General features: G+C 38.2%; 1 protein-coding gene across 1 annotated transcript in view; it reads right to left on the reverse strand.

The window, feature by feature from the left end:
- TNNI3K (TNNI3 interacting kinase) overlaps positions 1-27,681 on the reverse strand; it is a 310,667-nt gene that overhangs the window by 27,474 nt on the left and 255,512 nt on the right. The window contains exon 25 of the mRNA XM_089920914.1: positions 27,506-27,675. Within this exon, the coding sequence (XP_089777040.1) occupies positions 27,506-27,675 (170 nt within the window). The remainder of the gene's footprint in view (positions 1-27,505; positions 27,676-27,681) is intronic.

Here is a 27,681-nt window from a genome sequence, read left to right on the forward strand (position 1 = left end):
TTGTAGGACGGGCTGCAAACATCAACCATCAGAAAGGCACCGGTGAAACTTCAGTTAAAACACCTCCTCTCCCAGTGTCCTTGGGACATGTATGGGTGTTATAAAATGTTACAGGTTAACCATAACTTTGGTTAGTCATACTTTTTTCTCTGATAACTCACCAAAAGGATGTTTTTCAGTTCTCATCCTGGGTTAGGGGTGGGTTTTCTGTACAATCACAAATGATGAAGGAAAAATAAGTGACTGTTACTTCTCATGCAGGGCATCCGCCTAACATCAAGTCTCAGGCTTGTCCAGCAATAGCTCTATTATACCCTGTGTTAGTTTCCTAGGGCTGCTGTAACATAGTTCCATAAACTAGACAGCTTAAAATAACAGAAATTAATTTTCTCACAGTTCTGGAGGCTAGAGGTCCAAAATCAAGGTGTTGGGAGGGTTTGTTCCTTCTGAGGACTCGGAGGGAGTCTGTTCCATGCCTGTCTCCAGCTTCTGGTGATAGCTGGCAATTCTCGGTGTTCCTGGCTTGTAGATGCCACCACCTCTACCTCACTGTCTTCACATGGCATTCCCCTGTGCATCTCTCTCTCCTCTTCTTATACCAACACAACTCATTTTGGATGAAGGGCCCACCATACTCCGGTGTGACTTCACCTTAACTTATTACGTCTGCAACAACCCTATTTCTAAATAAGATCACATTTTGAGGTACTGAGGGTTAAGACTTCAACATATCTTCTTGGGGGACACAATTCAACCTGGGATATCCATCTCACATTTTAAACCATAGCCATGAGTTTGTTTTCATCATGAGTTCCAAAGAGAATTTCTTACGCTGTCCTGGAAAGAGCACATATGAGCTTTGGGATTAGTCAGATTAGTCAGACTGAGGTCAACCCAAGCTTCCCTATTTACCATCTCAGGGCATATTTCCTGTTTTGACAAGCTTTGTCATCTTCAAAATGGAGATACATTCCTACCTTGCAAAGTAGCTGGGAATAGTAAATTAGATAATGTATGCACAGTCCATAGTAAGTTCTCAATAAATTCTATTGAGAATTTCCTTCTTTAATGAATGATTATTAAATAGCAGAAAGAGAAAAAGTCAATTTCTATTAAGAGGAACCTTCACGTCGATGTTTCTCTGGGACTTAATAACGAACATTTCAGTACAAGTATGTACACAGTCACACCAATTGTCAAAAGCATGATAAAGCCCTTTCAGTTTGTCAGCTAGTGAACCTCAAACAAAAACATAGAGTTGTGAATAAATGCTTTAAAACAATCACTCCTGACATTTTGGTAAGAATGCATTTATTAGACTGTATCTCATACTTGATTGTGAAAATAAACAAGGGCCTAAGTGATCTGGCTTTAGGTGCTCTATAAAATCTGCTTTTCAGTACTCTGTTCTCTGATTCATAAAGGAAACTTCTGTTTTGGTGTGCCTGGGCAAATCTGGCCATGCAAACTTTGAAAAGCCTTTGAATTAAAAAAAGAAGCCATGGTTATGGTTTACTGCTTGACAATCTTTTCAAGGAGGAAGAGGCAGGTGCTGCATCACCAAGATAATTTTATTTAAACTTAATTAGTTGTTGGAAGATTATTTACTCCCTTTAGTCTATCAAAAAACAAAGGTCTGTCAGCACCAGATGCATCTGATTTTTGCAGATGTGGTTGTGGCTTCTGAAATCTTTAAAGATTCATCTTAAATGTGCTTTCAGGTCTCCCTTTTGTGAGGCTTTGACAGGATAATAGAATTAGATTTGCTGAATTTCACTAAACTGTAAAGTAACGTGTCATCAGCTTCACTTACTTCTCAAAAAATATTTCTCTCTGGTAATGCTCATCAATCTAGCTTTTCAACCCCTAAACATGAAACTCTGAAACAAAAAGGATGACTCCATCAGTTTTGCAAGTGACAAGATGTTAAACATTTAACATTCTTCCATTGTAGCACCAGCTGCCTCTGGATAATGCAGACTTGCTTAGGTTTGGTTTAGAGAAAAAGGGGGAAGAAAAGAAGAAGGAAGAGGGAGGAACGGAAAAGGAATTACTCTTGCAGTGAGAATGCAAAATTCTCTGCATATGTGGAGGATGCTGAAGAGGCATGTGCCTATTGAACAAACCTTTTCTCCTGAGGGAACATTGCAAGAGAGTCACCATCAGGTTCTCAACTCCTGGCAGTGCCCTTGTGTCTCCACCTTTCCACGGACCCACTCTGACAAGAGCACTTAGTGCACTGGGTTAAAATTATTTGTTCATTGAGAGAAAGGATGGGGTCTTAGTCAAGTACATTCCCAAATCCCACTAGAAGTGCTCAATGAACGTCAGCTGAGTGAATGAACCGGAAAAGCACGTGTGGCCCTCTGGGTCATGCCAACTCTTTCTCTACAGCCAATTCCTCGTCTCAGGCACCTGAGCTGTGATCTCAGGCCAGTCAACATATTGGGAGAGGAACCCATGTGCTCGGTTGATCTAACAACAAAATCCTTTGACAAAGCCTGTGTTAACCATCACAAACTAGCGTCAACTTTAAAGAGTCAAGAGTGTTTTCTTCTTCTAGTGTCTTGTCATGAGTAACGCTCAGAAGATGGCAAAAGTCATCTATGGCTTTCCATGATGAGCCATTTTCCCAGGTGAGAGGCAGAAAAGGCCAACTTTGGGTGCACGCAGTCTGCCCAGTCGTAGGGATTTGTAAGAGAGAAATTTTCCATGTGGAGTGAGGCCTGCAGCAGTGGCATGCCCATTTTGAAGGACAAAGTATGAAGTTCCCAGCAGGGAATGTGGAACAGTATAAATAGCACTCTGTCAGTGGATAGGTGCTTGTTCTTTCACTCAATGAACTTTTGATGAGGAACTACCATGTGCCAGGAGCTACTCTAGTCATTGAAGGGTGGAGGCAGATGGGAGTGGAGACGCATGTAAAGAGGAATAAGGCATACGGCTGAGATGCTGGGCAGTTACCTCAGTAGGTCTCAGTTTCATCATCCACCTTTCAATGTAGGGATAAGCAAACTACAGGTTGTGAAACCTTTGGGTAAGTTAATTTCTTTCTTTTTCTTTTTTAAATCATGATGCCTGGATCCTTACATCTTTATTTCACTGTCCTCACCATTTAAAGAGACAGCCTCATAAACAGATGATCATGTGCATGGTGTCATCAATTAGCCGAGTGTCAAGAGCCACCCCTGTAGTGCCATCTGGTGTGCATAGTCCCAGGGGCCATTCTTGGGTTCATGGTAGAGCTTTACTGTGTCTATGTCACTGATGTCTCATCTATATTACCACCTTTTCTCTACCCATCTGAGTCTCTCCAATGACCCATTCTATTCACAGTTGCAGAAATCATGCTCACTAGGAGTCATGTGGAATTTAGAGACATGCTCCAGTGCAGTCTCAAGAAAGACTACTGGTTGCTGTATCTAGTCCCATCCAAAGCCTTACATGCTGTCTGGATGCAAAGTCTGAGGTCTTAGTGACTGGATGGGAAACTACATAAAGGAAAGCTGTTCTCTTCCTTCCAATATTCCTTGGATACTGAACTCCCTTGTCTCCATGTTCTTCTCTTATTTCTACTTCTGCTCACTAAATCTCCATGAATCTCTTCTGCTCTAGTCACACCCAGCTCTTTGCTATTTCCCAAATACATCACACTGGTTCTCATCTAGCTAATTTTGCCCTTATTGCTTCCTTTCCTTAGTATACCTTTCCTTCCTTCCTCTACTTGGCTGATTCCCCCAAATTCAAGTTAAATAGCATTGGCTTCAGGAAGCCTCCTCTGACCTTCCCCAGACTCCCAGGGCATTCCACACCTGGTTCAGTACTTAGCTTCCTGTTGGTTTCTCTGACCTCCCCACTAGACTGCATTCTCTCAGGGCTAGGGAGATATGTTATCCATATTTGTATCCCCAATATCCATTATGGAATCTGGCACATACTAGATGCTCAGTAAATGTTAGATGAATGCATCTCCAGTGGAACAACCTAGAGAAAAAGCGACAGAATCTAGCCCTGGAAATGAAGGGGCTAGAGAAATAGGGAACGTGACATACTCATTGGGATTTTCTCATCAATGTGTAAAATATTGTTAATCCTTTAAATAAAGAAAAAAGGGAAAGACAAAGAGGTAGGAAAGAACAAATGATAATGTATTCAATTTGCCAAGAGTTTGTATACAAGTCTAGCTATCAAAATATTGGAGGCTCTCTGGATAGGGCCAGATGTAGTTCTGTGTATCTAGTAGGAGCCCAACACATATTTGTGAGTTAACTGATTAATTCCATGAATTTTTCAATTCTAGCCATATTCAATTAAACTTTATACACTGTTCAAGTTCCTATATGTGTTTCTCTAAGATAAAGAGGAGTTTATTTAAACAAATGTAACACATAGATCTTTAGGACAAACTATAGTGTAAGGTGCTGGCCTAATTCAGTGGTCAGTAATTGAAAAAAAAATACAAGAAACTTGATAATATTTCAATTATCTCACTTTTCTCCTTCCATCCAGATATAAGAAAAGGATGGTAATTTATTGCCCTTCATGCTAAAGATCTCAGGAAGTAAAAATCTGGAGGTGAATAAGGTAGTTTAACTTTTCTAAGTAGTCTTTAAACTCAGAACTGTCTGCCCTTTAAAATAGAAGGAAAATAGCCAAAGAATACACAAGCAACAGAAAAGTTGTTTAAAAAAATGAAGTTCAAATCACTCAGTACCAGAGAGTACTTCACAGGTACCTTTCACAGTGAAGTACTCTATTCCTTAACATATGTCATGTGTCAAAAACAACAACCAACATTTTAACATGGTGTTTTGTCATCATTTTTTTTTTTTTTTTTTTTGCGGTACATGGGCCTCTCACCGTTGTGGCCTCTTCCGTTGCAGAGCACAGGCTCTGGACGTGCAGGCTCAGTGGCCATGGCTAACGGGCCTAGCCGCTCTGCGGCATGTGGGATCTTCCCGGACCGGGGCACGAACCTGTGTCCCCTGCATCGGCAGGCAGACTCTCAACCACTGTGCCACCAGGGAAGCCCTGTCATCAATTTTTATTTTACTTATTTTATGATTCCATAATTTGTTTTCTCTATGTTGATTTGGTAAAATATTGTTGAAGAAAAATGTATAAGGCTCATGTTGTCCTGAACAATAAAGGATTTTTTTTTTCTTTTACAGAACGAAAAATGCTCATTTGGGTAAAAACAGTATATTTAGATGTGTTGTTTCTAAAGCATTTAAAATCTTTTCCATTTTCATGTAGCACTCTAGCATTTAGCAGGCACGTTTACAATTAACTACAGTTTTCTTTTCAGGGATTACAAAGAAAGAAAAATTGAAATCCTTGAAAGTCATTTCCCCTGATTTCTGTCATTTTCATGCAAATAGCTATTGGACAGAAAACATCCAGAAACCCTGACTTTAATCCAAATGGCAGCTTGACTAGGAAATGGTCAACGATGTTGAATTTGACAAACAAGTAGTGTAGATGGGTCAGGGCAAGCTATGAGAAATTTATGGGTAAAGCTGCTATTTAATGAGAAAAAAGGAGTATTCTACTATCTCAAAGAGAATAAGTGATAAAAAGGAGAAGAGAGTGCCTGGATTAGGATTCTGAATTCCTGGCAGACAGAAGTTTTCTCTTCTCAGCCTCAGAATGGTGTTTATACATCTCTGGGTAGAGCTATGAAGTAGTGGACAATTAGCTCTAGCTTAAAACAAACAACACAAACTTCCCAGGGATGATTTGAAGTGTTTTATAAGTATTTTCTCCAATCCTTGCAAAAATCAGGCAAGGTAATATCATGATAACTATTTTAATAAGCTCAGGCCCAAGTTCACACTGTGCTTAGGAGGCAGAACCAGGATTTGACACAGATATCTCTGGCTCCAAGATGCTTGCCCTTTTCTAGCATAGCACACAAACTTCCACTTCTGTTATCAGCAAATCATCCCCTTCCTCCTGAGCCTCCCTTCTACCTGACACCTGTTCCATGCCAGGTTCTGACCATTAACTTGCAGTTGATATTCCCAGAAGGCTATTGATTTCCTGCTAAAAGTATATAGGACAGAAAACCATGCTGGTACATGCTAGCTCCCTAAGTCTGCTTTAAATGAAGATATGATGCCTGGAGCTGTTGCAGTCATTTTGTGACCAAGCACCTACAAACATGAAAAAGACAGATCAATATGCTGAAAATGATGAAGGAGAAAAAAATTAGCCTGGGTCTTCTAAAGCCCAGCAAGCAGCAGTACCATTGCCCATAACTATCTCCTTCCAGACTTCCTGTTATGTGTGAAAAACGAGCCCCTATTTTATTAAACAACTATCACTGAGTTTTCTGTTACCTTCAGTTGAAAGCTTTCCTATTTGATATGTTAGTGTGAGCAGAAAGCTAATGGCTGAGTAATGTGCCATTGTGTATATATACCATGTCTTCTTTATCCATTCATCTTTCGATGGACGCTTTGGTTGCTTCCCCACCTTGGCTTTTGTAAATAATGCTGCAATGAACACAGAGGTTCATATATCTTTTCGAATTAGTGTTTTTGTTTTCTTCAGGTAAATACTCAGAAATGAAATTGCTGAATTGTGTGGTAGTTCTACTCTTAAGTTTTTGAGGATCCTCAGTATTGTTTTCCATAGTGGCTGTACCAATTGACATTCCCATCAATAGTGCACAAGGGTTCCCTTTTCTTCACATCCTACCAACACTTGTTATTTGTTGTCTTTTTGATAATAGTCATTCTGACAGGCGTGAGGTGGTATCTCATTGTGGTTTTGATTTGCATTTAGCTGGTGATTAGTTGATGTTGAACATCTTTCCATGTGTCTGTTGGTCATCTGTATGTCTTCTTTGGAAAAATGTCTATTCAGGTCCTCTGCTCATTTTTTAAAAATTGGATTGTTTGTTTTTTTGATAATGAGTTGTATAAGTTCTTTGTATATTTTGGACATTAACCCCTTATCAAATACACTGTTTGAAAATATCTTCTCCCATTCAATAGGTTGTATTTTCATTTTGTTGATAGTTTCCTTCACTATGCAAAAGGTTTTTAGTTTGATGTGGTCCTATTTATTTACTTTTGCTTTTGCTTCTCTTTCCTGAGGAGACAGATCCAAAAACTTCTTGCTAAGGCCAATGTCAAAATCCATACTACCTATGTTTTCTTCAATGAGTTATATGGTTTCAGGTCTTACATTTAAGTGTTTAATCCATTTTGAGTTTATTTTTTAACATGGTGTGAGAAAGTAGTTCAGTTTGATTCTTTTGCATGTAGCAGTCCACTTTCCCCAACATCATTTATTGAAAAGGCTGTCTTTTCCCCATTGTATATTCTTGCCTCCTTTGTCATAGATTAATTGACCACATAAGTGTGAGTTAATTTCTGGGCTCTCTATTCTGTTCCATTGCTCTATGTGTCTGTTTTTGTGTCAGTACTATCCTGTTTTGATTATTGTAGCTTTGTAGTATAGTTTGAAATAAGGGTATGTGATACTTCCAGCTTTGTTCTTCTTTTTCAAGATTGTTTTGGCTAATTGGAGTCTTTTGTGGTTCCATACAAATTTTAGAATTATGTTATCTAATTTTGTGAAAAATGCCATTGGAATTTTGATAAGGAATGCATTGAATATGTAGATTGCCTTGGGTAGTATGGTCATTTTAAAAATATTAATTCTTCCAATCCATGAGCACAGTATATATTTCCATTTGTCTGTGTTATCTTCAGTTTTTTTTCATCAATGTCTTATAGTTTTCCAAGTACAAGTCTTTTACTTCCTTGGTTAGATTTATTCCTAGGTATTTTATTCTTTTTGATGCAATTGTAAATGGAATTTTTCCCTTAATTTCTCTTAATTGATAGTTTGTTGTTAGTGTATAGAAATGCAACAGATTTCTGTATATTAATTTTTCTCCTGCAACTTTACTGAATTCATTTATTAGTTCTAATAGTTTTTTGGTGTCATCTTTAGGATTTTCTATATATAATATCATATCATATGTAAACAGTGACAGTTTTACTTCTTCCTTCCAATTTGGATTCCTTTTATTTGCTTTTCTTGTGTGATTGCTGTGGCTAGGACTTCCAATACTATGTTGAATAAAAGTGGAGAGAGTGAGCATCCTTGTCTTGTTCCTGATCACAGAAGAAAATGATTTCAGCTTTTCCTGTTGAGTATGACGTTGGCCATAGGTTTGCCACATATTATGTTGAGGTATATTCTCTCTGTATCCACTTTGTTTACAGTTTTTATCATAAATGGAAGTTGAATTCTGTCAAAAGCTTCTTCTGCATCTATTGAGATGATCATATGATTTTTATTCTTCAGTTTGTTAATGTGGTATATCACATTGGTTGATTTGCAGTTATGAACCACCCTCGCATCCTTGGGATAAATTCTATTTGATCTTGGTATATGATCCTTTTAATGTGTTGTTGAATTCGGTTTGCTAATGTTGAGAATTTTTGCCTCTATGTTCATTAGTGATATTGGTCTGTAATTTTCTTTTTTTTTGGTGTCTTTGTATGGTTTTGGTATCAGGGTGATGCTGGCCTTGTAGAATAAGGAACACTCCTTCATCTTCAATTTTTTTGGAAGTGTTTGAGAGGATAGGTGTTAACCCTTCTTTAAATGTTTGGTAGAATTCACCTGTGAAGTCATCTGGTCATCTGGTCCTGCACTTTGTTTGATGGGAGTTTTTTTCATTACTGATTCAATTTCATTACTGTTAATTAATCTGTTCATATTTTCTATTTATTCCTGATTTAGTACATTTCTAGGAGATTGTACATTTCTAGTTTATCCATTTCTTCTAGGTTGTCCATTTTATTGGTGTGTAATTGTTTGTAATTCTGTGGTGTTGGTTGTGACTTCTCTTTCATTTCTGATTTTATTTGGACCCTCTCTCTTTGACGAATTTGGCTAAAGGTTTATCAATTATGTTTATCTTGTTAAAGAACCAGCTCTTAGTTTCACTGATATTCTCCATTTCTAACTGTCTATTTCACTTATTTCTGCTCTGATCTTTATCATTTCCTTCCTTCTACTAACTTTGGGATTAGTTTGTTCTTCTTTTTCTAGTTTCTTTAGGTGTAAGTTTAGGTTATTTGAGATTTTTTTGGTTTCCTGAAGTAGGCTTGTGTTGCTATAAACTTCTCTCTTAGAACAGTTTTTGCTGTGTCCCATAGATCATTGTGTTTCCATTTTCATTTTTCTCTGTGCATTTTTTGATTTCCTCTTTGATTTCTTCAGTGACCCACTGGTTCTTTAGTAGCATATTGTTTAGCTTCCACATGTAGTTTTTTCTTTCTTTCTTTTGCAGGCTTTTTCTTATAGTTGATTTCTCATGTCATACCTTTGTGGTTAGAAAGATACTTGATATGATTTCAATCTTCTTAAATTTACTGAGACTTATCTTGTAGCCTAGCATGTGATCTATCCTGGAGAGTGTTCCATATGTACTTGAAAATAATGTGTATTCTGCTGCTTTTAGATAGAATGTTATTTATATATATATTAAATCCATCTGGTCTAATATGCTGTTTAAAGCCAATGTTTCCTTATTGATTTTCTGTCTGGATGATCTGTCCATTGATGTAAATGGGGTATTAGAGTCTTCTAGTATTGTGTTCCTGTCAACTTTTTCCTTTGTTTGTTAATATTTGCTTTATGTAATTAGGTGCTCCTATGTTGGGTGCATATATATTTACAATTGTTATATCTTCTTGTTGGATTGACACCTTGATTATGTACTGTACTTTTTGTCTCTTGTTATAGTCTTTGTTTTAAAGTCTATTTTGTCTGATATAAATATTGGTACACCAGCTTTTTATTTCCATTTGCATGGAATACTTTTTTCCATCACTCACTTTCAGTCTGTGTGTGTTTTTATATTTGAAGTGAGGTCTTTATGCAGCATATATATGGGTCTTGATTTTGTACATGATCAGCCACTCTATGTCTTTTGATTGGAGCATTAGTCTATTTACATGTAATTATGTATAAGTATGTACTTATTTTCATTTTGTTTTTTGATTGTTTTTGTAGCCCATTTTTGTTTGATTCTTTTGTTCTCTTACCTTGTGATTTGATAAGTATCTTTAGTTATGTTTGGATTCCTCTGTCTTTTTTTGTGTGTGTGTCTATTATAAGCTTTTGATTTATAGTTATAATGGGGTTCATATATAACAACCTATATATATAGGTGATTATTTTAAGTTGATGATCTCTTAATTTTGAATGCATTCTAACAACCCTACGTTTTACTTCCCTGGCCAATGTTTAATGTTTTTGACATCACATTTTTGTTTTGTGTATCCCTTAACTAGTTACTGTGAATACTGATAATTTTACTACTTTTCTCTTTTAACCCCTCTACTAGCTTTATAAGTGGTTGATCTACTACTTTTACTATATGCTTGCTTTGCCAATGAGATCTTTTCCTTTCATAATTTTCATATTTCTAGTTGTAGTTCTTGTCTTTTCTGCTTAGAGAAGTCCCTTTAACATTTCTTGTAAAGCCAGTTTAGTGGTGCTGAACTCTTTCTAGCTTTTGCTATTCTGTAAAGTTCTTTATCTCTTTTTCAAGTCTGAATGATAGCCTTGATGGGTAGAGTATTCTTGGTTGCAGGTCTTTTTCCTTTCATCACTTTGAATTTGTTATGCTGTTTCCTTCTGGCTTGCAAAGTTTCCACTGAAAAGTCAGCTGATAATTTTATGGGAGTTCTCTTGTATGTCACTAGTTGCTTTTCCCTTGTTTCTTTTAAGATTCTCTCTTTACCTTTAATTTTTGCTATTTTAACTATAACGTGTCTTGGTTTGGATCTCTTTGTGCTCACCTTGTTTGGAAGTCTCGGTGCTTTCTGGACTTAGATGTCTGTTTCCTTTCCCAGCTTAGGGAAGTTTTCAGCTATTATTTCTTCAAATAAGTTCTCTGCCTCTTTCTCTCTCTCTTCTACTTCTGGGACTCCTGTAATGTGAATGTTAGTATGCTTGATGTCCCAGAGGTCTCTTAAACTATTCTCATTTTAAAAAATTCTTTTTTCATTTCTGTGCAGTTGGGATGATTTTCACTACTCTTTCTTCCAGTTCACTGATCCATTCCTCTCTATCATCTAATCTACTTTTGATCCCTTCTAGTGGATTTTTGTCTTCAGTTATTGTATTCTTCAGCTCTGTTTGGTTCTTCCTTATATTTTCTAACTTTATATTAAACTTCTCACCATGTTCATTCATTCTTCTCCCAAGTTCATTGAGCATAATTACCTTGAATTCTTGATTATTACCTTCTATTCCTTACCAGGTAGATTGCTTATATCCACTTTGTTTTTTTATTTTTCTGAGGTTTTGTCTTGTTCCCTTGTTTGGAACATATTCCTCATCTCCTCATTTTGCCTAATACTCTGTGTTTATTTCTGTGCATTAGGTAGCTCAGTTAAATTTCCTAATCTTGGAGAAGTGGCCTTATGTGTGAGACATCCTATGAGGCTGAGCAGCATATTCCCCTCTAATGTTCTAAGGGTGCCCTCTATGTGGGCTGCATGGGCTCTTCTGTTGTGATGTGGCTGACTACTCTGGGTGTACTGCTAGGCGGGGCTAGCACTCAGCCCTCTTGGCTGCCAGCCCACTGGTGGGCAAGGCTGAGTCCCAGTGTAGCTGACTGTGTGGCCTGGAGGGTCCCAGGCCTGGTGCTGACCTGCTGGTAAACCCGGAGCTAATAGGCTAGTGGGAAGACTCCACTTGCCAGCACCACTGTCCTCGTGGTAGAATAAGCTTTGAAAAACAGCAGCTGCCTGCATCTATGTCCCCATGGGGGAGTCCCAGTTGCTTCCTGCCCCTCTGAGAGGTTCTCCAAGATCAGCAAGTGGGTCTGACCCAGGTTCCTTTTAAATTACTGCCTCTGCACTGGGACTTGGAGTATGTGAGATTTTGCACATGCCCTTTAAGAGTAGAGTGTGTTTTCTATAGCCCTCTGGCTCTCCCATATGCAAGCCCCACTGGCCTTCAAAATAAGACATTCTGGGGTTCATCTTCCCAGTGTAGGACTCCTGGGCTGGGGAACCTGGTGTGGAGCTTGGACCCCTTGCTCCTTGAGGAGAACCTCTGCAATCGTGATTATCCTCCTGTTTGTCAGTCAGTTACCTGAGGGTATGAGTCTTCACTATACCATGTCTCCACCCCTCCTACCTCTCTCATTATGGTTCCTTCTTTATATTTTTAGTTATGGAAAACCTTCTCTGCTAGTCTTCAGGTTATTCTCATAGAAAGTTACTCTGTAAGTACTTCTAATTTTGGTGTGTTCATGGGGGTAGGTGAGCTCAGGGTCTTCCTTCTCTGCCATCTGGTAACAAATTTCCCATAAATTCTGTTTAAATTTATACCATGTGTCACTAATGAGTCTGTGCCCCACCAGCTTTCCTTATTTTATCCTATGTTTTCAGTGTCTCTCCTCTTCAGTGTAGATTCATTGCCTGGCAATCCATAGCTAGTGTTCTTCTTACTCTCTAATTCACTGTCATTTCCAGAGAAGGACAAATGGGCAACCTGCTGGACATACCTCAAGGCCAATGGTATGTCTCTCCTCACTCTCATAAATACCTCCCTCTGTGTTTACATGACCCAAGGCTCTTATACTGTATAATCACATTGTATTATAAATACATTTGGGGTCTATATTCCATACTAGACTACTTAAAGGGAGGAAAAATTGTACTATGTACCCTTTTTGACTTCTCCAATTCCTAGAAAACTCCTGGTATGATGCAGGCACTATGTAAAATGGATGATTGACTTACTGAGACAGGAAAGAAAACAAACAGTGCTTCGATTTTCAACCTTGGGGTGTCTAAAAGGCACTCAAGTTCCTATGCATCAGGGCTCGTGTGCCTGGATGACTAGCTCATGTGACACTAAATTAAAGTGCCGTATTGTTAGGGATTGCCAGTGTGGCTAAAACAAGTGCTTAAATCTCACCACAGAACTGTGCTTCTCCATGTTCTTAGTTTCAATGGACCCTAATGTGGAACAAAAAGTAGACTTTAGAGTCAGTCGAAAGGTTTGCATTGACTGAGCCATTCATTCATTCATTTAAGATACATGTACCTACCACTTACTATGTGTGTCTGTGTGTAGGGGGACAACTGAAATAATTATAATTATTATAATATAGTTTCTGATTCTGATGGGATATGCACGGGATAAGATGGCAACAAACATGATGTGTATCTAGCCAATTGAAGGCATCCAGGGAGACTTCCAAGAAGAAGAGATTTTGGAGCTGAGCTTGGCCTTCATTGACTCTTCCATGTATCTGTGTGCTAAGAAGGTGGAGGTGGGGTGAGGAAGTTTGAAAACTGCTCTTGTGTGTGCTGTTTGCAAGTTGGAACGTGATTGCCTTGACATATGGATAATGGATAATGGATAATACGGGGATCTTGCAACTGGAGCACTATATGATATCTGTAACAAAATTCAGATTATGATTCATTCAACATTTCTTTCAACATATTTTCTTTAGTGTAATGGACTATGCCAGTTGGTATTGCAAGTATAAAATTATTTCACATGGTTGGGTATACCCCTCAAGGAACTTACACAATATAGACATGATACTAAGTAGAAAGTGAGGTAAGGTAAATGAAACTTTTCTTAGAAGAGAGAAAACTCTTTCCATCAAGTGTAAGGATGGAATTAGGAATGCTTGTAGGGAGAGGTGATGCAACCTTGAAGAAGGGGTAGGATCTAGAAATAAAGAGACAATGGGGACAACATTCTAAATATACTAGAGCTAGAAGTGTCCACAGAGATTGGCAAGTCCTGTGCTTCTTAAATTTTAATGTACATTCACAAGTCACGTGTTAAAATCTTGAAAATGCAGACTATGATTCAGTAGGCCTGTGTGGCCCCTAGGAGTCTTAATTTCTAACAAGCGCCTAGGTGATGCTGAAGCTGGTGGTCTGTGGGCCACACCTTGAGTAGCAAGGTCCAGTTCACATGCCTTAGAATAATCCCTGAAACCCAGGGCGGGAAGGGACTTGCCCACGCCACAGGGTTGATTAGTATGAGGGCGGCCCTCTGTCTCACACTGCAGCAGCTCTGCAAGTAGTGAAAAGATTATAAGCTTTGGAGTCAGGCTGATCTACGCTCAATCTTGGCCCTGCTGTTTACTAGTTGCAAAGCCTTGGGAAGGTCATTTATCCTTTCTGTGCTCCAGTTTTCTCATTTGTCGAATACTGATAAATAACTCCTAACTTGTAGAAGAGTTGTGATAAGTCAATGATCTGACTGGCATACAAGAAAATGTGTAATAGTGTCTGGAACACAGTAAGTGATCAAAACACGCAATGTGTCTTCTCTTGCTTTTTTGACCAGGTTAACATTGTCATCAGTGCACATGGCTTCATCTCTGACATCTGTCTCCTAGGTCCTAGGCTGTATTGGCATCCAGTGACATGCAGGGGGGCCATTAACACTGGTTGGCAAATAGGTCCCTGATTAATGCCAAATATAGAGGATTTAATTTTTTTTTTTTTGCTGTCTCTTTGGAAAAGGATTAAAAAGGTAATAAACATATTCCATTAGTGCATTCTTGGTATTTTTTTTTTTGCAATTGAGGCCTTTAAAACACCTGCTCATTAATAGAAAATGCTCAGACAATATCAAAAATATTAATGATAGATGTTTTTCATTCCACTTTGGTTAATACCTTTTTTTCCCTGGGTTCATGATTTTTTCAGGCTGTCTTAACTGCTTACCTAAATACTAAGAAAAACTCAATCTCATGGTTTTCAAGGAGATAATAAGAAACAATGATTTGTGAAATGTCTTCTCTAATGAGAAATTTCCTGTTTCAAATACTGGCAAGCAAAAGAAGGATGTTGCAGTTTTTGCATTGTATGAGGGTTAGATTCAGTCTACCTGGAAGATGGTAAAGGTGAAAAGAAGAAAAAAAATCTATGAGGAATTAAACCTGTTAAACTGTGCAGTGCCATTGTAAGAGCTTCTTCAGAAATCTATTTAGAAATCTCTGCTCTTATATCTGAAGCATTACAGAGACACCAGCATCACCCACTTCTTATTACTGCAAACATGGCAACAGTTGCCATGCTAGCAAGAGATTCGAAGCACAAACACTGGAGTCAGGAGGGAGCAGGGCGGGGCCCGAGCTGGAGTCAGGGCTGCTGAACAGTGCACAGGGCTGCCTGTACAGATTTAATTAGGCCAGTTGTTCTCTTTGGTCCCCGTGCTGTGTCCTGTCAGACATTTCAGTAGAGCAGCAGCAGCCTCAAAAGCAGCTTTTTTGGACCAGGTCTTTTACTATCAGTCGTGCACAACCATCACCGCCAAAAGCAGGATCTGTGTGCTTTAATGAAGGCAAGAGTGGGCCTGGGCCCTCCTTTTGGTTATGAATGGAGAAAGGACAAGAGTTTCTCTTCGTTTCCAGGAATGAAAAACTCATAAAACTCTTATCATTAGAAAGTCAGGCTATTCCTTGTCCCAATACGTCATTTCACCTAATTGAAAACTGAGAAATCTGTCACCATTTATTTAGCAGTTTGCCTTGGGCGAATCTTTGCAGGCTCCCTTCCTGTGGCTGGGAATTAGTTAATTAGTATTACAAAATGCTTGAAGAGGGAAATGCACTCTGGCTCACCCTTTGGGTTATGAGGGAGCCCATTTTAGGTTGCTAACAAGCACTGCTGAAGGATAGAAAAGAACCCGAGATTACAGCATCAGCCACGGTAAGAGCTGCATCTTTCCCTCTCTCAAGTGCATATGTAGTAACCTACATATGTCACTTGCTCACTCTTTTCATGCAAATCTTTTTTGCTTGACAATAAATCAGGTCCTTGAAGCTTATAAAAAAGGTGTCAATTTTACACATGTAGGGCTCTTCTCATATCTTCACTTTTATTAATTTCCTATTTTTCATCACTTCCTCTTTTGAACAGAATATTTTGTTTGATGTTCTTTCTTTTACATTTTTCATGGAGAAAGTCTGTTTCAAACTAAGGGTGGTTTTAAAGTCAAGGAACTGAAGGAAAGAATTGACATTTTTCACCTGCTCCTAACTTTAAGGCTGAATGCCTCTGTTCAGTGAAATCTCTAAGCCTCTCTCCTCAGTACAGCAGTCAGAGGGCCGAAGGCCTCACCCGTGCTTTGTCAACTGATTGCTAGGTGGCGCTAGAGAGCAAGACAACTAGAAAAGAGCTACTAACACAACTGCTGTAGGTCCACATTAGCTGGAAGGAAGTTCTTACATTGAGCCCTATTGCATTTCAGAACAGACTAGTTCCAATTTTGATGACTTGTAGGATATCAGCAACATGAGATGCAGAGAGCACCAGCAATCAATTTACAGTCTTCTGTCTTCCTTTCACTTTTTGTGTGTATGTGTGCCTCTGGGAATTGTTTTCTTATTTCACTACAGTGCTTTCTGGGTGTGGTACCTAGGGCTGTGGTGAAGAGCTTTTGTATAAATATAAATAGATGGATATGCTTATTTTTTGACCTTTATGGAAAAAGCTTTAACTTCCTCCACTTTCTTTAATTTTCCCTCCTTATTAGATGACATTCAAGCACATAATGAAGAGGTATAAGAAGTAGTTTCACACCCTCACACAACATGTGTAGCTATGTATTATCTCTCTCAACCCCATACCCCATGACATTAAGAAATTTTCTGCTTTTGTTAATTAGAAAAAAATTATGGACAGATTTGAGCTTAAAAAGAAAGAGATAAAAGGCAAATGACAGGCATCATGCCACTTGCTTAGATTCCAGCTGCTCTCCTTTGGCTTTTATATTTTTCCAGCACAGACTCTTAATGAGCTTGATTACTGACCTTCAGAAAGTGAGTGTCACAAAAATTATACATCCCAGAGGTGATAACTGTCCTGAGAAAAAAGTCTTCTCCCTTGATTAGGCAAGCAATGTCTTACTCTCCTCACTATACAAACAATGTGGACAAGGCCCATAGAACTTAAGTGAGTCAGACCACTCTCTACAAGCTCAAAATACATTGCTGAATTGAGGATTAGGTATTAATGTGATGCTCTGATACACACTGAGTTCTTTTGTAAACACTAGATGTGATATTTTAAATCAACAATGTTTAACAAGTAAAAAAGAGTTCAGAAAGCCAAAGATGCTTTTTATTATTTTCTTAAATTTATAGATCTTAAAATTATTTCTATGTAGAATCAGCTAAAAGATTCTGGGCCTTCATTGTGTTTATGAGTTAAAGGGTAATGTTTGTCTTCATTTCCAGGACTGAAAAACTCATGAAACCTTCATCACTGGATAGGTTTTATTTTGTTGAACAAAAATATCAGCTAAAAGATTCTTTTTTTGTTTTTAATACAGTGAATTCAATTGACTACTATAGTAGAGAGTACATTTAATGAGAAAAAGATGTCTGGTTTTACAATGTACTTAATTCAATAAAGAAATCATACTAAAGTAATGTTCAAAACTGGTCCCCAAATATTTAGAAGGAAGGAGTTTATGTTTTTATATGTCCTGATTAGTTTTTGCTGCTTCTAGAAATGTGGCCAGGGAATCAGGCTGGTTTCCAGAGATGTGATTAAAGAAGAGAGAGAGGACAGGGTTAGGCCACGGTCTGCTCGTGAATGAGGCAGCGGATATGGAAGTTGTTTTGTTCAGGTTAGGTGTGTATCAGTGCAGGCAGCTGATTGTAAAGATCTGTTATGAGTAGGCACAAGCTGAGGTAAAGTGGCTACTATCAGAGTGAGAAGGGAAATTTTTCCTTCAATCAAAGGCTGTACTGGCCATAGACTGAGAATGAGCTACGTTCCATTGAAGCTGGAAGAGTTTTCAAGGCAGGTAGTTCAGTACTCTGGATAGCTCCCTGCTGATTATCCTCAAAGCCCAAACCAGAGGTTAGGAGTTTCTGCTTCTTAAAGACAGTTCAAACATGTTGGCCAAGCATAGTCTCCAGAGGCAGCATGGTGTAATGGAAACACCACCAGATAGGCCCAGATTCAACTATTAATTACCATTTTTCCACTATACAGTTTCATTAAAATTACTTAAATCGTTGGAGTCTCAGTTGTAAAACAAACTGAAAAATGGAAACCAGGAGGCCTACTTCATAAGATCGTTGTGAGGATTAACTGGAATCATGTTGTGAGGCCTATCATGATCATTCATTCATTCCACAAGTAGGTATTTAGCAACTATTAGACCCTATTCTAAGTACTGGAGACACAGAATCAAAAAGGAGAGATATTCATGCTCTCATGATGTTTACAATTTAGTATAGATACCAATAAAAAAGTAAGTGGTTGGCTAAAAATATACTTCCAGGCAGATGTAAGTGCCATGAAGAAGCTATTCTACTGATTCTTGTGGGCCTAAAACTTGAATTTTATTGGACTACATGGGAGAAATAGCATGGGCCCACGCCAGGTGGGAGGTCAGTTAATAAACACCTGTATAAAGCTAAAATCTTTGAAGGACAACACCAAGATTGGGTGAGCCAGGAATAATAACATCCATTCTACATAGGAAGATACAGAGGATAATTGCTCTATGTCATCCTTGGCTCCAGATAAACTGAGAAAAATGAAAAAATGAAATATTTTCCCTGAGAGGTCCGATCCACAAGCCCATTCACATGCAAGTTTTAAAACAAAAATATCACTACATGTGTTTTATGGAAAACTCCAAGTTGAAGTTTTTAAGTGGTTTGGTGGGTTAGTGTCCCCAGATAATCAGAAAGAGCAAAAGCAAATCATCTGTGAAGTAACTTACACCAAATAAAAGTCAAAAAATTGCCAGCGATAAAGTTCCAAGGAATATGAGCTACAATAGAAACAAAAATTTCTAAATACATTTTAAAACAAGGAGCAAGAATTATCAGGAACAATGAACTACATAATTATATCCAAAAACTTATACAGAGAAATAGCAGATATTCAGATATATTAATAGAATCTAAAATAAATGTGTATGAAAAGAAGAAATAATTTAGAAGTGTGTAGAAGAAACAGATTTTCAAAAGAGTCTAGTCAAATTGCAACAGCTATACAATTTCTAGAATTGGAATAGATATTAGAAATGAATTGAATTAGAAATGCAATGAAGAGAGCAGCATATTAGATCCAGCTACCAAGTGTACTGGATAGATTTGAAGAAATTACCAGAAAGCAGCATAGAGAAAGTAAAGGGTGGAAAATTTTTAAAAAAAGAGAGAGTGAGAAATGTGGAAAACAGAGTGAGAAGATCTAAAATACATCTAATTAGAAGTCCATAAAGAGAGAAGAGAGAAGATGGGGTAAAGACATATTAGAAGAGGTAGTGACTGAGAATTTTCCAGAATTTATGAAAGATATCAATCTTCAGATTCTGGACATCTAATAAATTCAAAGCAAGATAAATAAAAATAAATCCATACCTGTGTACAACATAGTTAAACTGTACAATACCAAAAACAAAGAGAAATTCTAACAGCAATTAGAAAGGGCAGATTAAAAATAAAAGAAATGACAATTAGATTCACAGATAATATTTTAACAGCAGGAACAACAACAAAGATGTGGAAAAGCACCTTAAAGTTTCAGGGGAAAATAATTAAACACCTTAAATCCCATATCCACTAAAATACACCTCAAGAAAGAGGGAAAATAAAGGTGTTTTCAGAATGGAAATCCCATATCCACTAAAATATACCTCAAGAAAGAGGGAAAATAAAGGTGTTTTCAGAATGGAAAACTCCTTTTCCGTTCAATAGTAAGATAAGAGGTGAGAGTTACCTAAGGGGACGAATGTGTTCATGAACTAATGCTCTTGTGAAGGAAGGCTGTTCTTTTTGGCCTTTTACCTGGGTAGCCTCTTCTGACATCAAACATCCCAGCAGCTTTTAAAATCCCTCTGTTTTTATGTAGCTTCATGAGAGATCCCATAGCTTTTCCAAACTTGGTTACATATCTCCCGTTACAGGGTCATAAAACAGAGAACAGAGGGCTACCCTGGTGGCGCAGTGGTTAAGAATCCACCTGTCAATGCAGGGGACATGGGTTCAAGCCCTGGTCTGGGAAGATCCCACATGCCGCGGAGCAACTAAGCCTGTGCACCATAACTACTGAGCTTGCGTTATTTAAGTCTAAATAAACCATAGCTGTGTAAAACATTAAAATAATATCTAAGCTGTGGAATTAGAAAAATCATAATAAAATAAAATAATGGATAGAATTATATAATTTGGGAGGGAATGAATGAAACTAAAATGCTCTAAAATCTCTCTTTTATTTGGGAGTAGGACAAGTATATTAATATAAAATTTATTAAGTTTAATATGTTAAAGTTTCTAGGGTACCCACTAAGGAACAGAAAACCAGAGTGCCTATTCAAATAATCCAAAGGAAAACAGGCAAAAGACAGAGTGAGAAAAAAACCCAGAGAGAATAAAATAATATGGTAGCAATGAATTCAAATTATTTCAGCAATCACAATGAATGTAACAATCAACATGACAAAAGGTATAAGAACCTTGCAGAGAAGATTATAAAACCTAACTAAAAGATGTTAAAGAACATTTAAATAAATACAAAAAGTACTATGTTCATGGAAAGGGAGACTCAATATAATAAAGATGTCATATCTTCCCATATTGATCTATAGGTTTAAAATGCCTATAATCAAAATCTTATGTTTTTGTGAAAAAATGCAAGCTGATTATAAAATTTATATGGAAGAAAAAAAGTCAAGAATAATCAAGAATAGTCAAGATGGGCTGTGCCCTACCAGAAATCAAGAGTTTAATAATGTTATTGTAATTAAAATCGTATACAACTGACACAGGGATAAACAAATGTCCCAATGGAACAGAATAGAAAAACTGAAAACAGACCTATCTATGTAGATCCTTGATATGTGAAAGAACTTCTTTTATAGATCACTGAGAAAGGGATGACTATTCTTTTTAAAAAGGAGGAAAAGAAAGTTCATGGTCGTTATTTCATGTTTGTTCATCCTGTTCTCTTTATACCTGAACTATATTTCCATCATCTGTCTCTTCAGTGAAACCTTTCTCAACTACCTCAACTCAAAGCAAACTCCCCTTTTAAAACACACTGGGAATGAACGTGTCAGTGCCTTCTTTTGTCACACGTTTTCAGCACCCAAATTCTATCCGTTTGTTTATTACAAAGAAGTAAGCAGACATTTAATGCCCTAATAGTGAGGGGGTGGGATGGAAAGAAGTTTGAATTAACTGGTTGTTCATTATTTTTGGACAAAAAGAATTTGAAATTGACCGGAAAGTAAGGGTCAAAATTCTGAGCGCCACAGTTTTACTCAAATTTCAGAAATACAAAGCATGGTATTCATAGCCCAACTAATGATTCCTCTAATTTATTATAGATAAAAATATTTAATATTCACCACTTACAGTTCAGTTATAAATGAGATATTGTAGGCACCAGAAAAAAAAACACAAAAGAAAATTTCTTCCCTTAAAGTATTTATGAGCTAATGGGGAATTAAAAATAAATGATCATAATAAAAGACAAAATAACACAAATGTATAAAGTGGCACAAACTACCGTGGCCTTTGGTAAGGCATAACTGAGGAGGAGTTAGTCCCAGAAAAGGCTCTTTCATGACATAGTGATCAAACTGACTAGATATTACTGAAGGCTGATTAATATTTTGATAAGATTGGGCAGGACTGTTGAGGTTAAAAAACAGGATATAGGAATAGGTTGACAGTAAATTAAACATGGGGTGTGTATGGGAAATAGTAGAACTTCTAGTTTGTCTATAGTGTGTGTCACCAGGGATGCTATTGCTATTCTGTGCAGGATAATTCTTTATTCTGTGGGATTGTCCAAAACATTGTAGGAAATTCAACACTCTGCCCCCCCCCACTAAATATCAGTGGCACCTCCCTTGTCACTGGGAAATACCAAAAACACCAAAATACCAAAAAATATGTCTTACAGTTCCCAAAACCCTAGAGAATTTTTTGAGAAGAGAAGTGACGGGATCAATGTCTAGAACCACTGGAACATCTGATGTTCACTGCGGGGTTAAACTGGACATGTGTTTCACTGGTCATTTTGGATTCTGGATGACATAACGTCACTTAATTTTAGAGGCAATGTGGAATTATTGGTAGTTTTAAAGTAGGGTAGTGATATAATTGGAGGTCTACAGAAGGAAGATTACGCTGGCAGTAGAGGGTTAAGTGGATTATGGCATGGGGAAGCTGGGACTCGAGAGAGAGAATTTAAAGACATGACAAAGAAAGCAAAGCAGCCGAGTTTGGACATATGGACTGGGGGCTAACTGTGTGTGTGTGTGTGTGTGTGTGTGTGTGTGACACAGAGAGCAAGAGAGAGACAGAGTTAGAGCCATGGGTTGAAACTGCTGATTGTGGTGAGCTGGCAAGAGAAATAAATTGGAAATGAAGAAGGGATTGGAAGAAAAGTGAATATTTAAGGGGCCTGAGGGAAGTTTCAGTACAAAGAAGCATGGAGGAGAGGTAGTAGACTAAAAAGGGGAGTATTTGCCCTTCGGTGGTGAAGAGACACCACACTACGGCTGAAACTGGATAAACCATCCTGCTCCACAGAAGCGAGTGGACACAAGCCCCTCACCGCTCCTTTTTTCATTTCTCCTAGGAGCATTGGTTTCATGGTGCTATCATCTTACACAGTTGCTGCATTCTGGAAAAACTATGTGTAAGTTAAAATTTGATAACATATTCAACTTTTATAAGTTGAATTGCATTCTAAGTGCACTAGGCAAGCTTTCTATTTAAAGGAACCCTTTCATGGACCCTTTTGTAATGTGAAAAATTAATTCCAAATCAATCTGTTTCACAGTTCCAATCTCTGGATCTCTGCTCTCTTCTCCTGGACAGCTAACTAGGTCATAGCGTTCTATTCTCAGAGCCCAGCCCCACATAAACACTAATTGGTTTTCACATCTGAAAGGTTGTGTATCACTTTGTCATTTCTAAATTTACATGATGTAATCCATGTACAAGATGGGAGATTTCATACCCTGTGGGAGGAGCAAGTGCCACATGCTTAGTTTTCCAAATATATCTAAAGACACAAAGTATTTTAAAAGAGGCAGAACTTCAGGAGTGCCTTCCCCAAACTCAGATTTCATCAGTTTGGGGTTGCAGCAGGAATTAACAAATGTCTATTACCTTTGGAGAAGATATCTGACACAGTTTCCCACCTTGATATTTATTTTATAAAGGAAAATAATAATTAAAAACAAATGTGGAAATAGAAACCAAAAGCCCCGCCAAATCAAGAATTACAAAATTACAGGCTGTAACTTTCATAACCCCAAAATTGAAAAAATAAATGCACTATTTTTAAGACATTGTTGAGGGCTCCGAGACCCAAAATTGGGAACATTTTGGGTGAGGACTACAGGCCATATCTTGTTGCTATTTAAGAAAAAATAATGCTGGGCTAAAAATTACACCTTGTGTGATTGTAATGAGTTAGTTAGAAAGCCTCTTAGATCAGAGGTTGCTAGCACCTTGCAAGGACTTTTGGGAGAGACCACACAGGTAATCAGCCTTCAGAATGGTCGCCTTTTGTCACAGCTGCTGTTTCACCTTGGCACTCACGGTCCTCTTTTGTTTATCCCATCAGTTGCATCAGATTGACTCGAAGGTTAGATTGTAGTATTCTCTTTCAGCATGCTTCTCATGCTTGGATGTATATTGGGCTCACCTGGAAAACTTTAAAAGCTCCTGAAGTCTGGATGCCATCCCCATGGATTTTGGTTTAATTGGTCCTGGACACTGGTACTTGTAAAAGTTCCCCAGGTGATTCTTAATGTGCAGCCAAAGAGCCGGCTGAATTCCAGGTTGTTAAACTCACGACCCTGCTGGATCCTTGGATTCTTTGACTTTAAGAACCTATTGATCTCTGGCCTCATTTGCTCTTTCCTATACACATGCTGAAAAGGCAGGCTTGGGAGGAGTAATTGAATTCTTTCCCTGACCAACTTCCAGAAGACATTGGAAGAAGTCCAGCAAATACAAGTATTGGCAAAATATATCAAACTTCTGAAAAGTGACACCTCCTGTGCCAGCGAAATTCAGAAAGCATAGGAGAGTCCTGCGTGAGGACTCCAATTCTGCTTCAATAAACTTAATAAAGTTACTCAGTTTCCTTATCTATAAAAATTGGAATACCTAACTTCTAAGGTTTACTTAAATGAGTATTCAAAGTGTCTAAAATAGTGCCTGGCATGCAGTAGAAATGCAACAGTGATAGCTATTTAAAAGGAAAGAATAGAGAAAATAATTAAAGCTTATTGACTGATTATGCTCCAAAATAATAATAATTACAAATTATTGAGCCAATTTATCCAATTTTTTATCCTCAGAACAAATATTTGTTACATATTGACTTCATTCCAATTACACTGCTAGCTACTAGGGTTACAGATATGAACAAAACAGACATGGTGCATCTTACAACTTAGCTAAATGCTTTACTTATTTCTGGAGTTGATTTCAAGCAGTCCAAAGATTGACCTTACTAGAGGAGTGATACAACTACAAACTGACCTTCAATGCACCCTCACAACAAATACTCAGGGTGTGCTAGGCTGTTAAGAGAAATTTGTACCAAGTAGACAGACAAGTACTTATCAGGGTTCCATAACTGTCCCGAAGGGCCAGGGAGGTATAAAAAACCATGTGAGAATATCAAAGGGAGCATCTCAAAACACCTGATGATTTTTTCCCACCCTGTTTGGGCAGTTTTAGGAGTAGTGGTGTACCTTCTTCCGGGTTCTTGAAGGCCAGAGCAGCTGTGTTCCCTCCACCCCCAACTCATCCAGTTGGGTGTGCTGCTGTGCCTCCCATCTGGGCAGCTGTCTATGTATTATAAGTTGTGTGACTTACCTACATTATGGGAACTTGCACCCTTTGCTTGGGTCTGTTGGCATTTTTCACTCAGTCACTCTTGTGACAATACTGCCTCTCCCAGTAACAATCCTAAGAGCTAGTATTACTATCTGTATATTACATATAAGATGTAGGTAACTTGCTCAAGGTCACTGAGCTCTTAAGTGGTAAAGCCAAGACTGAACCTCAGATCTGACTCCACAGCTCATCCTCTTAACCTCTGCCTCAAGTGGACAAAGCTTGGGTGACTATGCTTTGGAAATACCAAAATCTGTCTCTTCAGCTAATTAATTTTAAAACCACAAGTAAAGAAGAAGAAGAGCAGATGGAATTGAAGATGATGTTGTGACTGAACCTAATCTAATCTTGGCCTATGAGCCCCTTATGAAATTATGTGAGAGACTGGAGTCCAATAAAGAGTTGTGTTCAGTTTGCCTTGTTATCAATCAAGCCTGCTGATACTTAACTTCATGACATTCCATAGATTAAAGTTCATGATTCAGGTTCTCATCTCTTCATAGCTGCAGCTGCAACTCTTTTGTCAGACCAGGAATATAATAACTATGGCTAAAAAGGCAACAGTAGCAATTTGTAGACGGTATAGGATCCTTGCTAAATCCAGATAATCTTTCCTCACCTTCAGGATAAAAATGTTGACTCTGATGACAGAATGTGTGAATGTGTATATGTGCATGTGTGTGTATAAGTGCGCGTGTGTGTATAAGTGCGCATGTGTAATGGCTCATGTACAAATGCTCTGGAGCACATGTGGAAGGACAGAGATTTTAAGGCAGTCTTTTCTGATTTTCCAGGAGTTGCAGTATGCACTTTGTAGGGTATCCATGGAGCTCACAGTGCCTGCCTTTATTGTTCTCCATCCAGATCAGGCCATTGGCGACCAGGTTTACATACGTGAAATATGACCCCACCTTCACTCCAACCACATTTGTTTAGACCAGAGGTGGCCATATAATCCAAAGGGACCAATCATATTTTCTCGCGTGGCAGACTGTACTTATTCCTACTTCGTTATGCTTTTTGTATTTATGCCCTTTGCCATATGACTCTGTAGGACCTCCCACTAGAGGCTGAGTATATCTTCTCTCCCTATCGATGTTGGATTCAGCTATGTGACTTGCTCAAGGAATGTCGTAGGATGCAGGAGACCGTGTATTGGGGATTGGGGCGTGTAAATGGCACAGTTTGCTATGGAAGAAAGCTGAACTCTTTTTTCCTCTTTTTCTGACTTGCCCCTTTGCTTAAACTTTTTTTTGTGGCTTTTGTTTTTCCTTGAGGTAAAGTTCACATCATATAAAATCAATCATTTTAAAGTGAAAAATTCAGTGGCATTTAGTATATTCACAATGTTTTGTAACCACCACCTCTATCAAATTCCAAAATATTTTCATCCCCCCAAAATAAAATCCCATATCCATTAAGCAGTTACTCTCAGTTTCCTCCTCCCCAACCCAGACCCTGGGGCCACCAATCTACTTTTTTGTTTTTATGGGTTTACCTATTGCTATTGACGGAATTGTGTCTGCCCCTCCCTCCAAATTCATATGTTGGGGCCCTAACCCCGTATGTGACTGTATTGGAAATAGGGCCTTTAAGGTTGTGATTAAGGTTAAATGAGGTCAGAAGAATGAAGCCCTTGATCTGACAGAATTTGTGCCCTTATCAAAAGATAAAAAGACTCCAGAGCTCTCTCTGCCATGTGAGGGTACAGTGAGAAGGTGGCCATCTGTAAACCAGGAAAATTTGAAAGTCCCACTAGAACCCAACCATGCTGGCACCCTGATGTCAGATTCCAGCCTCCATGGTGAGAAATTTCTGTTGTTTAAACCATCCAATCTGTGGTATTTTGTTATAGCTACCCAAACTGACTAGAACACCTATTCTGCATATTCATATAAATAGGATCATACAATATGTGATTTTTGTCCCTGGCTTCCTTCATTTAGCATGTTTTCAGGGTTCATCCATGCTGTAGCATGCATCAGTACATCATTCCTGTTACGGCTGAATAATATTCTATTGTATGTATACCACATTTTTTATCTATTCATCTGTTGATGGATTTTTTTTTCCCCACCTTTTGGCTATTGTGAATAGTGCTGCTATAAACATTTGAGTACAGGTATTTGTTGAGTATCTATTTTCAATTCTTTTGGGAATATACCTAGAGGTGGAATTGCTGGGTCATAAGGTAATTCTCAGAACACTGAACTTTTGGTGCTCAGACCTTCAGAGTTGCTTCTTGATTCCCACACAAGAAATTCTTCCTTAAATTCCATAAGAAACTCCCAGAATACTTTCAATAAATTCCTTTTGTTGCTGTAGCTAGACAGTTCTTGCTGTAGTTAGACAATTCTTGCCTAAGCAAGAGTTAACCCGAAGCTTAGAGAACCTAGACTAACAGACAACAAAATTTCTAATTTTTGGTCAAAATATTAGAAGAAAAATAGGTTCAAAACTCCCCTTTCAAAGTTTGCCACAGGGGTGGTAAGTTCCCTGTTGATACTAAGCAAATCAGGTGATTATCTTGATGAAATTCTGGAATCTGACTTGACTGTGTAACTGTCAACTACCACTTACCTTTGGGACCAGGCAGCATAGGACCTTGCATTTAGAGCATATTCCAATTCAAAACGACTCCGTAAAGCTGCCACGTGGCTCCGGCCAGGCCCTCCGCGGCTCAGCAGACAATCAGAAGAAGAGGAAGGTGAGAGAGACCCACTGCTGTTACTTGATGCAGGAGACATCAGCTGAGT

This window comes from Delphinapterus leucas, chromosome 1, assembly GCF_059928025.1.
Source record: "Delphinapterus leucas isolate spDelLeu-1000000601 "Yukka" chromosome 1, BTC_Dleu_Yukka2, whole genome shotgun sequence".
In the NCBI taxonomy this organism is placed as follows: domain Eukaryota; kingdom Metazoa; phylum Chordata; class Mammalia; order Artiodactyla; family Monodontidae; genus Delphinapterus; species Delphinapterus leucas.